This window comes from Rasamsonia emersonii (assembly GCF_000968595.1).
Source record: "Rasamsonia emersonii CBS 393.64 chromosome Unknown ctg1118621762158, whole genome shotgun sequence".
Classification (NCBI taxonomy): Eukaryota; Fungi; Ascomycota; class Eurotiomycetes; order Eurotiales; family Trichocomaceae; genus Rasamsonia; species Rasamsonia emersonii.
This window is the reverse complement of record NW_013562623.1, coordinates 66,108-79,133: the sequence shown is the minus strand read 5'-3', so window position 1 is coordinate 79,133 and position 13,026 is coordinate 66,108. Positions and strand designations below refer to the sequence as shown.

Here is a 13,026-nt window from a genome sequence, read left to right as displayed (position 1 = left end):
TAAATGGAAAAGAATTAAGATGGTCACGATTAAAAGGTCAGGGTTCTGGACGGGGGCTTGGTTTATGGAAATTACCTATGGTCTAGTGGTGTTCTCCTTGGTGGCGTCTTTGGTACCGGGTAGCAATGTTTAGATAGTTTTCCACTCGTTCATTATGGATATTTTTGCTGCAAGACAATGAAATCGCTATCGTAAATCCTTTGTCTTTTTTTTTTTGCTTTCTTTGGCCTTGGCGGTGTTATCGCGTAATTGATTGTCCGCACGGATCTGATAAGTGACAATGCGACCGAGGCCAACGACATCGGTCCCTGGACGGAGAACAATGTGCGCTACGCGTGGATCCGCGGGCCTCTTGACACTCCTAAGTCGCGACTAGTTAGATCGGACGACTACAACTGTACATAATCCCCCACTTTGTCCTTGCCAACATGCGAAGACTTCTCTTGTTGAACCTAGCAGTCGCTTGATCACATCTTTCGATCGGCCATTCTTACTGGCCTTTCCCCTATTTCTCGCGCCATGGCTACCGAACACACCGTCGCCAAGGTCTTGCTCGAGTGGATCAACAGCTTTTCTCTGGGCAAGACCATCCGGAGCACCGATGAACTGACAGATGGCATTATTCTGTGGGAGATCTTACAGGATATTGACCCGCAGCATTTCCTCGATGAGCTACCGGAACGCAACCCTTCTGATCACTGGGTCACCAAATGGCAGAACTTGAAGCACCTCCACAAGTTGCTGATCAGCTACATTCGGAAACAGAACGATGACCAATTACCCCCGGGGCTGGACGCATCTCCTGACCTGAAGGCAGTTGCAGAGGCCAATTCACTCAAGGAGACCAATAAGCTCCTGAAGCTGCTTCTGATCGCCGCGATCAGTTCCCCCAATGCGGAGGCCTACGTGACCACACTCCAGGAGCTGAGTACCCCAACACAGGAAGGCTTGAAGGATATCATTCAGGAGGCTCAGAACGGCCAACATGATGAGTTGACGGCGGAAGAGGAGGAAAGAGATGGGATCTCCAAACGGGATCTTACTGTCGACCCCGAACTGCAGTTTGAGGAGCGAGTAGGGAAGCTTCTCGCCGAGAATGACCGTTTGGCAAGCGAGAAGAAGGAATTAGAAAAGGCTCTGGAAGATATGCACAACCGTCTAGCACGGCTGCAGGAGAACAATGATACGTTGCAGAGCCGCCTGGCCTCGACTGAGGATCGTCTTGTGACCTTAAAATCTGGAAAAGGAGAAGTGGGCATCAGCACAAAGGCCCTTGAGAGTAAGGCACGCCAGCAGGACGAACTGATTGCGAGTCAAGAGGCAAAGCTCGCCGCTGCTCAGGACGAGATCGACAGTCTCCGAATGTCGCTAGAGTCTATGCGTGTTAAGAATCAGAGATTCCAGAAACTACAAGACGACTATGACGAGTTGAAAAACGAGAGAGACCAGTTGAGTCGTAAGGCGAACGCGGCAGAGAAATACCGTCAAAAACTGCAAGCCATTCAGGATTTCGAGAAGGAGAACCAGGCTCTCAAGAATCAGGTCAGGGACCTCCAGCAGCAGCTTAAGGAGGCGGATTCGAATGCACGACGGTCATCTGAACGTGATGTTGAGCTGGAGGAATACAGGCGAGTGCTTCCGCGGATCGAACAAGACCGTCATGAGATTCAGAACCTCAAGAAACAGTTGGAATTCAACAACCATGCCCTCACAGAGCGTCTTCAGAGTGCGGAAGAGCAGCGTGAACGGGATGAGGCTTTAATTAGTGAACTGCGAGAACGAATTCGTGAACTCGAAGGTTCTCCCGGAAGCCCATCACTTACGCCCGGTACGACAACGCCCAGACTGCAGGGAACTTTGCAGAAGGATTTTGAAGACATCGGCGCCAGAGAGGCACAATTGTCAGTATGCACTCCTGGAGTTTTTGCGCATGAGCTAACCGATCATAGGAGAGCGGAGAACGAAGAACTGAAGAAGGAAATAGAGAGGCTGAAGACGAGCAATTCAGTAAGAGGATACCAATTAGGAGAGCAAAACCGTGGTGCTGACAATGAATGTTTTAAGCTGGGCTCACGTCTGGAAGCCTACTCTGAAAATCTTGTCTTAACGGCACAGCTCGCGCAAGCAAAGTCCACCCAAAGGTTTGACAGTCTCAGTTCACGTATTTTCGCCGAGGCTAATAGACTGTGTAGCGAGGAGTATTGGAAACTCTATGACCAGTACGCGGAGGTGCGACAGAAGCTTGCTGACGCCGAGGATGTGGTCGACACCACAAAGCGACAACTTGAAGATGCAAGGGCAGAGCGTAAGTTCTTTATACAAGCTTTTGTCAATCTAGTCGATCAATTCCCTGACCACTGCGCCAGTCGGCCTTGTCAACAAGGAAAAATTGGACATGCTCAACGAAGTGAAGGAATCTAATTCTTCCGAGATCGCCAAGCTTAGAGGTGACTGGGATGCGCTTACGAGTAAGATCCATCATCTCGAGGCAGAAGTAGATGCCAGCCAGGCTCTCGTGAGGGAAGTCTGCGCCGAACGTGACGAGTTGCGGTCGATACTTGAGAACAAGCAGACAGAAATCCACGCCGAAGATCAAGACTTAATCAAGGAGATGCAGGCATTGCTCGCGGAGTTTGCTGCTCTCTCCAACGCCGAAAATCCGGATGCACTGGAGAAGTCTGGCACCGAACTCCTGAAGCGTTTTGCGGAGGTTACGGAAAAGAGTGTTGAGAAATTAACGAAACGTGCAGAGGTCAGTAAACATGTTTCTTGTTTTGAACTTCACGTCGAAGCCATGCCTGTCAAGGATCTTGCTGCATACGTCCGCTCAAGCCCATCGCTGCATCTGCTTCCCGAGATCATCAGAGGCGAATTGTTGCTTGGAAGAGGTTATCTTTCTTTATAGGAATAGACAATCTATTCCATCCATAGAATACATATCTCTGTTGGCTTGCCTCTGGAGACGATGGCCGCACCCAGCTCGAAATTTGATGCAGCAGATCACAGGCTTGTGCATCATCCCTTATTTCCCCCGACTACTTGAGAATTTCTGGGGTTTTTATCTTTTCGGTGTTCTTTATTGATCAATAGCTAATATTGCAACGGTCTTATAGCACATCGATCAACAGAATGAGCTCATCAAGTCACTCCAGGAGCGAATCAAACACTTCGAGGAAGCCAACGCCAATGAGGAAGAAACCATATCTAAACAGCGAGAAGTAAGTCTAATGGATGATTCTTACCTGGGTTTCCCCAGACTTCAAATTTTGTTTCTCACAGCTCTGTTACGAATGATTCTAACAATGAATCCCGTAGCTCGAGCTCCAAGACACCATCCGCCGCCTGTCACGAGAGCTCTCCCTTATGTCTTCCGCGTGGTATGATCTTCAGGGTCGCTTGCAGAACAGCAATGTCACTGTGTCACGGTATCGTTATCCGGCATCGACTGGTGCCGGCTCTGGGGCCGATGCACAGAGGGGCTGGCTTGCGAAGCAGAGGAGCATTGTCTCCAGTGCAAAATAGTAGCAAATAACTGATGAAGGGGGGAACGAAATACGCGGTTAACTTACATCAGATTCTCGAATTCCCCTTTTTCATTGGTGCTGTCACTTCTATTCCATCTTACATTCACGGTCTGGCGACAGCATTGACTTTTTTTTTTCGTTTTGAGGCAAACACGGACGGGGGCTTACACCATACCACATTGATTTTCTCATGACTGACTTAGCTGGCATAAGTCCCAGAATAATATAGATAGATATAGTGTTCCGGATCATTTGGCTCCTATGGCTCACCTACATGTGGCATTCAAGCGCTCCTTTTTTTTTTCTTTCGTTTCCTCTGTTCTATATTCAGTGTTGCGCATATGTGGCGATTTTTTTGGTACATCTCTCTCGAATTTGGCATCTGTATCTACAGCAAATATGGATATATTGCATCATAGCCATTCTATTACATAAATTGTGTTCTATGATCATAAAGATGGAACAGAGGATGCAGTATGCAGTGCAGTGTCATTTTTATCCAAACTCTGTTGTTAGGTTAGGTACAGTACATTTTGATATTATTTTGGAATTGACTTTTACATGGCCTTGGCCCATATATATACAAGTACATAGAATGGAATTACCGCAGAGGTGGAGGTGTGAGATGGGAGATGCTCAATTCTTCAGACCCATTGTCGGGGGTGCTTCAGCACGTCCAACATTTCTCGTTCCATCGACTTATCTTCACCATCTAGTTGTTCCTCTTCGACATCCCCAGCCTCTGTCTTGGTTCCCGAAATGGGGTCCATATAGGCCCAGCTTGCTGTGCGAGGGAGGCTCATCAGGATGCTTTCCACACGAGCATTAGGCGTCCGCAGACCGAAGCTTGTGCCACGGTCATAGAGTAGATTGAACTCGACATAGCGACCTCGTCGGAGCTGCTGCCACTCCTTCTGGGCCGGAGTGAAGGGCATGTCCTTCCGGCGCTCGATAATAGGTACGTAAGAGGGCAGGAAGGACTCTAGACAATCACTGACGAAGGCAAAGAGAGTCTCTTGCGGGTTCTGCGATGATGATGAGGAGCTCCGTAAGAACTCAGCATCGAGATCGTCGAAAAAGATGCCACCAACCCCACGCGCTTCGCGGCGGTGAGGGATGTAAAAGTATTTGTCGCACCACGCCTTGAACTTGGGGTAGTACGTCGCATCATGCCTGTCGCAGGCATCCTTGATGGTTTGGTGGAAGTGCTTGCAGTCTTCCGGGAAGAGGTAAGACGGTGTCAAATCAGTGCCGCCTCCAAACCACCAATTCTTCTCTCCATGGATCGGATCTTTCGGGTCCGATGTCTCAAAATACCGATAATTCAAATGCACCGTTGGGGCCATAGGGTTATGAGGATGCAGAACGAGAGAGAGACCGGCAGCGAAGAAGCTCAGAGACTGCACGTCCGCAGAGACAAATGACTTATGATCTGCGCGCATCTTCTCAATGGCAGAACGAGGCAACTCCCCGTACACGACCGAAACATTGACTCCGGCCTTCTCGAAGACATTTCCGTCCTGAAGTACGCATGATATCCCCCCGCCACCATTGGGACGAGTCCAGGTATCAGTCCGGAAAGATTTGCCGTCAATTCTGCTCAGCTCCTCCGTGATCTTCTTTTGGTGCTCCTTAATCAACTTCTCCATCCGCAAGCGCATCGGGGAGGACTCATCGATCTTCGACTGGCGTTTAAGGGTCTCATCAATTTCGGCAATGGACGGCGACTCCGTTTCCGTGACATCACCAGTCAACTGTTAGAGACTGTGAGAAAAATCGCACCGTTGAGGAATGCGCCAGATGGGACATACCATCGAATATATCAGAGCTCCAATGAACGGAATACCAATTGCAAGGCGCAAATAGGGCCTCCAAATCGTGTACTTCTCCGATTCCCGATCCCTCGGCCAATTTGAGAATCTCCTATACTGGCCCTGGAATATACGAGAGGAAAACTGAGCTCTCCGCAAAGCTGGGCGATAGGCCGACCTCGCCAGAGGCATCCACAGTCGGGAAGACGCCATGTTTCAACGCGAAATCGGCAAAGCTGGCGGATTAGCCTCCAATTCAGACCAGTCAGGTAGGGGCTCCGTTTGACGAGAGGGAGAAATCCAAATGAAGAGAATTAGAAGGGCAGACAGGCCCAAGAGGGAGGGAAGCGAGTGTCAGCTCACCCGCCAGCCCGCAGGCCGACATGCATGGCATGATGCAGTTTGTCCTGTTTGCTGCAGTTCGCCGCTGGTACGATGCTCCGCCGAAGCTCCCGAGCGCCTGGCCCGAGACGGGCGCCCGCTGATTGGCGGGCGCCGGAGGGGCCGGAGCTAGAGCTTTGCCGCCAGAAAAAAGTTCGTGGCCAACCCCGCCGCCGCATTCATCGGACTTCGTCTTCATCTTCAAATCTTCCCCCTCAAAGCGTTGTTTTCCCTGCCTTGCGCAGACGGTCCTTCAGAACGGCAGGCCTGTTCACCCCCAATCCCATCCTTGCCGTCTGCGGTGTTCCCCCTCGAACAGAGTCTGTCCGTTCTCGCTGCCTGCAAAGCCTAGAGCGGTCTTCGTTCGCTTGCCATGCGCAGCTCTTGACAACGACGATGCAGCCTCCAGAAGGTGTGCAGGTGGACCTGGGCAAGGCCCAGGTCATCGACCATGTTCCCAAAGTGATCAAAGAACTGAAATTTGGTGCTCTGTAAGAAACACCTTCTTGAAATCTTTCGAAGCTACTTTTTTTTTCCCACTCGGGGTTATTGGCTAACATTTGCACGTGTGAATTTCCAGGTCCAATGATGACATTGTCAGCCAAGCCGTTGTTGAAGTTTCCGACCGAAAATTCTTTGACCTCGAACATGGCAGAACGGCGGTTCCCCATGGCCCTCTCGACGCGCGCATGGGTATTTCGAACAAGACCGGAACATGCCAGACCTGTGGCGGTTCCCTTCAAGTTTGCAACGGCCATTTCGGCCATGTCAGATTGGTCCTGCCTGCTTTCCATGTCGGTTATTTCAAGCGTGTCATCAGTATCTTGCAGGAGATTTGTAAAGAGTGTTCGAGAATTCTGCTTCCGCAGTCTGAACGCCGCGCCTTCCTCCGGGAGATGCGTCGTCCTGGTCTTGATAATCTACGACGCATGCAAATCGCGAAAAAAATCAACGAACGCTGCAGAAAGACCCGGGTCTGTGAGGCGTGTGGTGCTATCAATGGTGTCGTGAAGAAGGCCGGTTCCAGCGCATTGAAGATCACCCATGACAAGTTCCGCGCCTTTAACGCGTCTACCTCGTCGAAAAAAGTGACGCCGCCCAGCAAGATCGTTTTTGACCAGTCTTTTGAAGAAGCTAGAAACACAAACCCGGACGTTGAAAAACATTACAAGAAAGCCCAAGATGATCTGAACGCCCTCCGTGTCCTAAATTTGTTCAAGAAGATTTCCGATACAGATTGCGAACTACTCGGACTGGACCCGAAGGAAGCTCGTCCGGAAATGTTCTTGTGGCAATTTATCCCTGCTCCTCCTGTCTGCATCCGTCCGTCAGTGGGCCAGGACGCTGCGTCGACTGAAGATGACCTGACTGCCAAGCTGGGAGACATCGTCCAGAGCAATATTAATCTCAAGAATGCACTGCTGAAAGGAGCACCAATAGGGACTATTATGGAATGTTGGGACTACATGCAGCTTCAGATTGCAGTTTATATTAATAGCGACGCCCCCAGTCTTAAGGCAGACCTTGGGAAGCCTATCCGCGGCTTTGTGCAGAGACTAAAGGGAAAACAAGGACGCTTTCGTGGAAATCTGTCTGGAAAGCGTGTCGATTTCTCCGGCCGGACTGTCATTTCTCCTGATCCAAACCTGCGAATTGACGAGGTTGCTGTCCCAGAGCTGGTGGCGAAAAACATGACTTATCCAGAGGTCGTCACCAGATACAACAAGGAAAAGCTGCAGCAAAGAGTGCGGAATGGAACGAAGAAATGGCCAGGCGCAAACTACCTTACCAAGAAAGGACAGAATTTTAAGCTCTACCTTAAGTACGGCAATCTCAAGATGATGGCCGACCAGCTGCAGGAGGGGGATACGGTCGAGCGTCATATCGAAGATGGCGACATTGTACTCTTCAATCGCCAGCCTTCCCTTCACAAGCTCAGTATTCTTTGCCATTTTGCAAAAGTTCGGCCACACAGAACATTCCGTTTGAACGAATGTGTGTGCAACCCGTACAACGCCGATTTTGATGGAGACGAGATGAACTTGCATGTTCCCCAGACCGAAGAAGCCAGGGCAGAGGCGATGGAGTTGATGGGGGTGAAGAATAACTTGGCCACTCCAAAGAACGGAGAACCTATCATTGGAGCGATTCAAGATTTTATCAGTGCTGCCTCTATTTTGAGCAACAAGGACAATTTCTTCGATCGGAGATCGTTTACGCAGATATGCATCTCGATGCTCGGTCCCGAAACTCGGTTCGACCTTCCTCCACCTGCTATTCTCAAGCCGCAGATGCTTTGGACCGGAAAGCAGGTCTTCAATGTCCTCATGCGTCCCAACAAGGACGATCCCGTGATGGTGAACTTGGATGCCGCCTGTCGAGAATTTAAGCAGCCAAAAGATGGTCGTCCAAAGGACTTGGATCCGAACGATGGTTGGCTCGTCATCCGTAACTCAGAGGTCATGTGTGGCGTTATGGACAAAGCCACAATCGGCTCCGGAAAGAAGGACAATGTTTTTTACATCATGTTACGAGACTTTGGCCCGGCAGTTGCGGCTGAGGGCATGAACCGCCTCTCTAGGCTGTCGGCTCGTTGGTTCACAAACATGGGTTTCTCTATTGGCATTACGGACGTCTACCCTAGTGAAAGTCTCATCCGGTCGAAGAACGAGTTGGTCGAAAAGGCTTACGCAGAGTGTGATGAAGTCATCGCCAAATACAAGGCCGGAAAGCTGGAAAAAATGCCTGGCTGTGATGAGCTGCAGACCATGGAGAGCCAGCTCTCTGCCATCCTCACCAAAGTCCGTCAGCAAGCCGGAGATGAATGTATTGCTCAGCTGAGCAAATACAATGCACCTCTAATTATGGCCACCTCCGGTTCAAAAGGTTCCAGCATCAATGTGTCTCAGATGGTTGCTCTTGTGGGTCAGCAGATTATTAGCAATGAGCGTATCCAGGACGGATTTCAAGACAGAACACTGCCTCATTTCCCAAAGAATGCTCGTCAACCTCCGTCGAAAGGTTTCGTTCGCAACAGTTTCTTTTCTGGCCTCACACCTACGGAATTCTTTTTCCACGCCATGTCTGGTCGTGAAGGTCTGATCGATACCGCTGTCAAGACTGCAGAGACAGGTTACATGTCTCGTCGTCTGATGAAGTCTCTCGAAGATCTCTCGAGCAAATACGACAACACCATTCGAACGTCGGGTGCTAGCATTGTCCAATTCCAATACGGTGATGACAACCTGGATCCTGTGGACATGGAAGGTAAAGCCAAACCTGTCCACTTCGATCGAACTTTCGTCCACGCTGAGTCGACGACCTATGATAACAATGACCGGAGTTTGTTGCCTTCCGAGATCATGGAGGTCTGCGAGGAAATGCTCTCCAAGGAGCGAGCGAAGCTTGTACGCAAGGATCTTCTGGGTAATGAACTGGACTACATGGATCGGAGCGACCACGGCATTGACCAGCACGAGAGTGAGCGTGATTTCCTTGAGTCGATTAAGGCTTACGTTCAAACCAAGGCGGACAAATTGATCTCTCGCGGCGGCAATTTCGATCCGTCTGACGAGAGGAGCAGGAAAGGCTTGAACCACACTGGCAAGTTATCAGAGAGAACTCTGAGGGCCTTTATCACATCGTGTTTGACGAAGTATAAGAAGGCCCAGGTCGAGCCTGGCCATGCTGTCGGTGCCGTCGGAGCGCAGTCCATTGGTGAGCCTGGAACTCAGATGACACTGAAGACTTTCCATTTTGCGGGTGTCGCTGGTATGAGTATCACTCAGGGTGTGCCCCGTATCAAAGAAATTATCAACGCTTCCAAGGAGATCAGTACTCCCGTCATTACCTGCGAGCTCGTGACCAAGGACAATATCATCGCGGCTCGAATTGTTAAGGGCAGGATCGAAAAGACATATTTGCGGGACATTGTTCATTATGTTCGAGAAACCTGGACGGGCAAGGACGCGTACATCACGGTCAAGATCAACTGGAAGACGATTCGCGACCTGGCGCTTGAGCTCAATACGCAGGATATCCTCCAGGCGATCAAGAGACACAAACGCTTCAAGGCCGACGATCTGAAGTTCCGCCACTCTCGGTCGCATATTCATATTCATTTGGATCTGGACCCTGCCAGCAAGGCGTCCCTCTCTAAGACGGAGATAGCGGCAACCAGCGCAGATCCATTCCTCCGTTTGAAGCATCTCAAGCGCATACTGCCCGAGATCCAGGTTCTCGGGCACCCCCACACCAAGCGGGCGATCATCCGTACCGACGACACGTCTACAACGAACAGTCTCCTGGTAGAAGGCTATGGGTTGAAGGACTGTATGACCACTCTTGGTGTTGATGGCCTTCGCACCTTCACCAATAACGTGATGGAGATGAAGGACGTCCTTGGCATTGAAGCTGCCCGTGTCACCATCATTTCGGAAATCAGCGATGTCATGAAGGATATGGGTATCGATCCGCGTCACATGCAGCTTCTTGCAGATGTCATGACATACAAAGGCGAGGTGTTAGGTATTACTCGCTTTGGTCTGGCAAAGATGCGGGACTCGGTCCTTCAGCTCGCCTCCTTCGAGAAGACCGCAGATCATCTCTTCGATGCCGGTGGAGCTGGCCGTACCGACCTCATTGAGGGTGTGTCTGAATGTATCATCATGGGCAAGACCGTGTCGCTTGGTACGGGGGCTTTGGAAGTGGTCCGCAAGTTGAATTTCTATGAGGGGCAGATCGGGCCAAAGAAGACCGTTTTCGAGGACGCCTGGACGGAGATCTGTGAGGCACCACTTGAAGCGAAGAAGGCAAGGAGGAAAGCAAGGGCCTGATCGACTGCAAGAGTCTTTGTGGCGGAAGATTCTGCCAAAGATTGTATTATCTCATCTTTTTTATGTTTCATTAGCATTTGCATGGCGTCGGCGTTATTTGGGTACCCCTTTTCCATTCTATGTCGATTGACACTTTTGTACGCTTACGGTTTTTTGTTTCAGGTTTTGTGCATTATCGATACTGATGACGACCGTGATGAGGAGGTTTTGTCTAGATTTTTTTTTTCGGATAGAAATATTATCGTCAGAGCTGGATTGAAAATTTCGCTGATCAGATCGATGTTTCTGACTGCTGCTATGATACCCAAGTTAGAGAACTCGTAGTTGTATATATTCCAGAAGTTAATGATGAGAATGAATTAATCGCTGTTGACACTGGATGCATACTGGTTGGATGTATATACTAATACTTTAATTAATTAGCCTGGAGTTAGTCTTCGAGTTTAACAATACTACATAGCTAGGTTTGCTGGTGAATACCAAGTATTGATTACACGCTCGCCCCAATGTAAGCCATCTGCAGCAAATAAATGATGTGTCTCTTGAACTTGTGGGACCAAAACACCTGACAGCACATGATGGAGACCAGATGAGGAAGGTGGCTGCCAGAATGTTCCAATACGAGAACAGCATAAAAATACTTCTTTACTATTTAATATTGAGATTTCCAATCGCACAGATTGTCCTCTGGAATGGTCTCTGGTCATGTATGCTTGTTGGCATGACACGGGTCCAGTGACTCAGCCCAGTCACGGGAGCTTATCGATGACGATTCTCGTGGTGTATTCCGGGCCAACGCAGGGTGGCTGTAAGCAGGAGGATCAAGGGCAGCATGGGATTGTACTATTACTAGAGGAAAAGAGCTTCGATTGTCCATTATTTTCTATCGATTCATCGCGATTAATATCAGTATTTATTTATTATTATTGTTGTTTTCCGCCTCGTTCTGCACACCGCCAGGACTGCTGGCGAGGAACCGACAGCTGACCGCCTTTGCTGGCAGCCGCCGAAAGCGACCGACCGACTCCGCCCCGTGACTGGTCACGGCTCTCACTCTGTCCGCCCCCGGCCTGGCCTACGCGGGGCTGTTGCCTCATGCTTGCCAGTCAGTAGCAAGAGTCCCAGTCACCTTCCGACCCGACCGCCATCCATCGTCGCCTGCGTTACTCATCCCCCATCTCCTCGTCATCTCTCCCTTCCTTTCTTGCTGCCTTGGATCCTCCTCTACATCTCTGCATCGTCGCTCTGCGTAGCTTTCTACAGACCACCGCCTCGTCTGTCCATCGACTGCCTCAACTAAGCCTTATCTGATAAGTCAGTGACCGCAACTCCGTCACCATGAGATCCAAGTTCAAGGACGAGCACCCCTTCGAGAAGCGCAAGGCTGAGGCCGAGCGTATCCGCCAGAAATATGCGGATCGCATCCCGGTACGTGTCCATCGCCGTTGTTGCGCTCCTTTATCGTCGTTCCGTTACATCGTTGATCACGCCGCTTATCGGTCGACGTCAGCCCGTCAATAACTGATATTAATCGTTGTTTCACCACACAGGTCATCTGCGAGAAGGTCGAGAAGTCCGACATCGCAACCATCGACAAGAAGAAGTACCTGGTTCCCGCAGATCTCACCGTTGGTCAGTTCGTTTACGTCATCCGCAAGCGCATCAAGCTCTCGCCAGAGAAGGCCATCTTCATCTTCGTCGACGAGGTGCTCCCGCCTACTGCGGCCCTCATGAGCAGCATTTACGAAGAGCACAAGGATGAGGATGGATTCCTGTACATCACGTGCGTGGCCCTGTGTCACTCGTATTGTGTAACGTCCCGTAGCTAACCTGGAGGCAGATACTCTGGCGAGAACACATTTGGTGACTGCTAAGAGCTTTGAGTTACTCTATAAACGTGCGAGCGCTGCCAACTTGCATTCCGTTCATTAGAATGCTGGGTGTTATTCGTAACTCCGAGTGAGAACGAACTGGCTATGAGGTAACGAGACTGGCTCGACAGGGCGGGGGTGGGATTTCATCGTCCGGGCGTTTTACTGGGTTCTTGTCTTTGATTTCTACCACGTTATGTCAACGCTTGCTGTTGCAGCTGTTTTGTTTTAAAGGCCATCGATCCGCAAATTATCACGCTTATAATTTGCAGTCTTGCTTTCTTTCCTGAAGCTTCGAGTCTGTCAGGGCATAAATTGGTCAGACACAGCTCGGCACGAGTCGGCTTTGGGTGTGCCGGTAGCAGTGAACGCAAAGTAGCTACACAGTCAAAGTGCCCGCTGGCACCCTGCTATATCTCCGCTCTTGTTGCGGTTGCTTTTCTGTCAGCCTATATTATCGGATGCAGGCATCATATGTGGAAGTTCAGCTAGCTGAATTATATGACTATTCTGATCCTGATTCCTGTGGTCCAACACTTACCAGTAGTCAACATCTCAGTTTGACTGAGATGCTTCTGTTGCGTGAAAGGATATCCGATATGCA

At 50.1% G+C, this 13,026-nt stretch overlaps 4 protein-coding genes across 4 annotated transcripts; 3 read left to right on the top strand and 1 right to left on the bottom strand.

The window, feature by feature from the left end:
- Window positions 1–519: 519 nt before the first annotated feature.
- On the top strand, window positions 520–3,522 carry T310_9602 (Microtubule binding protein HOOK3; the record flags this gene model as incomplete). The annotated part of the gene is made up of 4 exons (XM_013467940.1): window positions 520–2,305; window positions 2,367–2,752; window positions 3,114–3,218; window positions 3,316–3,522. 4 exons carry the CDS (start codon window positions 520–522, stop codon window positions 3,520–3,522), a joined length of 2,484 nt encoding a protein of 827 aa, XP_013323394.1.
- Window positions 3,523–4,168: 646 nt separating this feature from the next.
- Window positions 4,169–5,548, bottom strand: T310_9601 (Coproporphyrinogen oxidase; the record flags this gene model as incomplete). Its single annotated transcript, XM_013467939.1, has 2 exons — window positions 4,169–5,278; window positions 5,336–5,548. The coding sequence occupies 2 exons, from the start codon at window positions 5,546–5,548 to the stop codon at window positions 4,169–4,171; spliced, it is 1,323 nt and encodes a 440-aa protein (XP_013323393.1).
- A 564-nt stretch (window positions 5,549–6,112) lies between these two features.
- Window positions 6,113–10,551, top strand: T310_9600 (DNA-directed RNA polymerase; the record flags this gene model as incomplete). Its single annotated transcript, XM_013467938.1, has 2 exons — window positions 6,113–6,207; window positions 6,297–10,551. The coding sequence occupies 2 exons, from the start codon at window positions 6,113–6,115 to the stop codon at window positions 10,549–10,551; spliced, it is 4,350 nt and encodes a 1,449-aa protein (XP_013323392.1).
- Window positions 10,552–11,889: 1,338 nt separating this feature from the next.
- On the top strand, window positions 11,890–12,425 carry T310_9599 (Autophagy-related protein 8 Precursor; the record flags this gene model as incomplete). Its single annotated transcript, XM_013467937.1, has 3 exons — window positions 11,890–11,979; window positions 12,102–12,334; window positions 12,392–12,425. 3 exons carry the CDS (start codon window positions 11,890–11,892, stop codon window positions 12,423–12,425), a joined length of 357 nt encoding a protein of 118 aa, XP_013323391.1.
- Window positions 12,426–13,026: the final 601 nt, after the last annotated feature.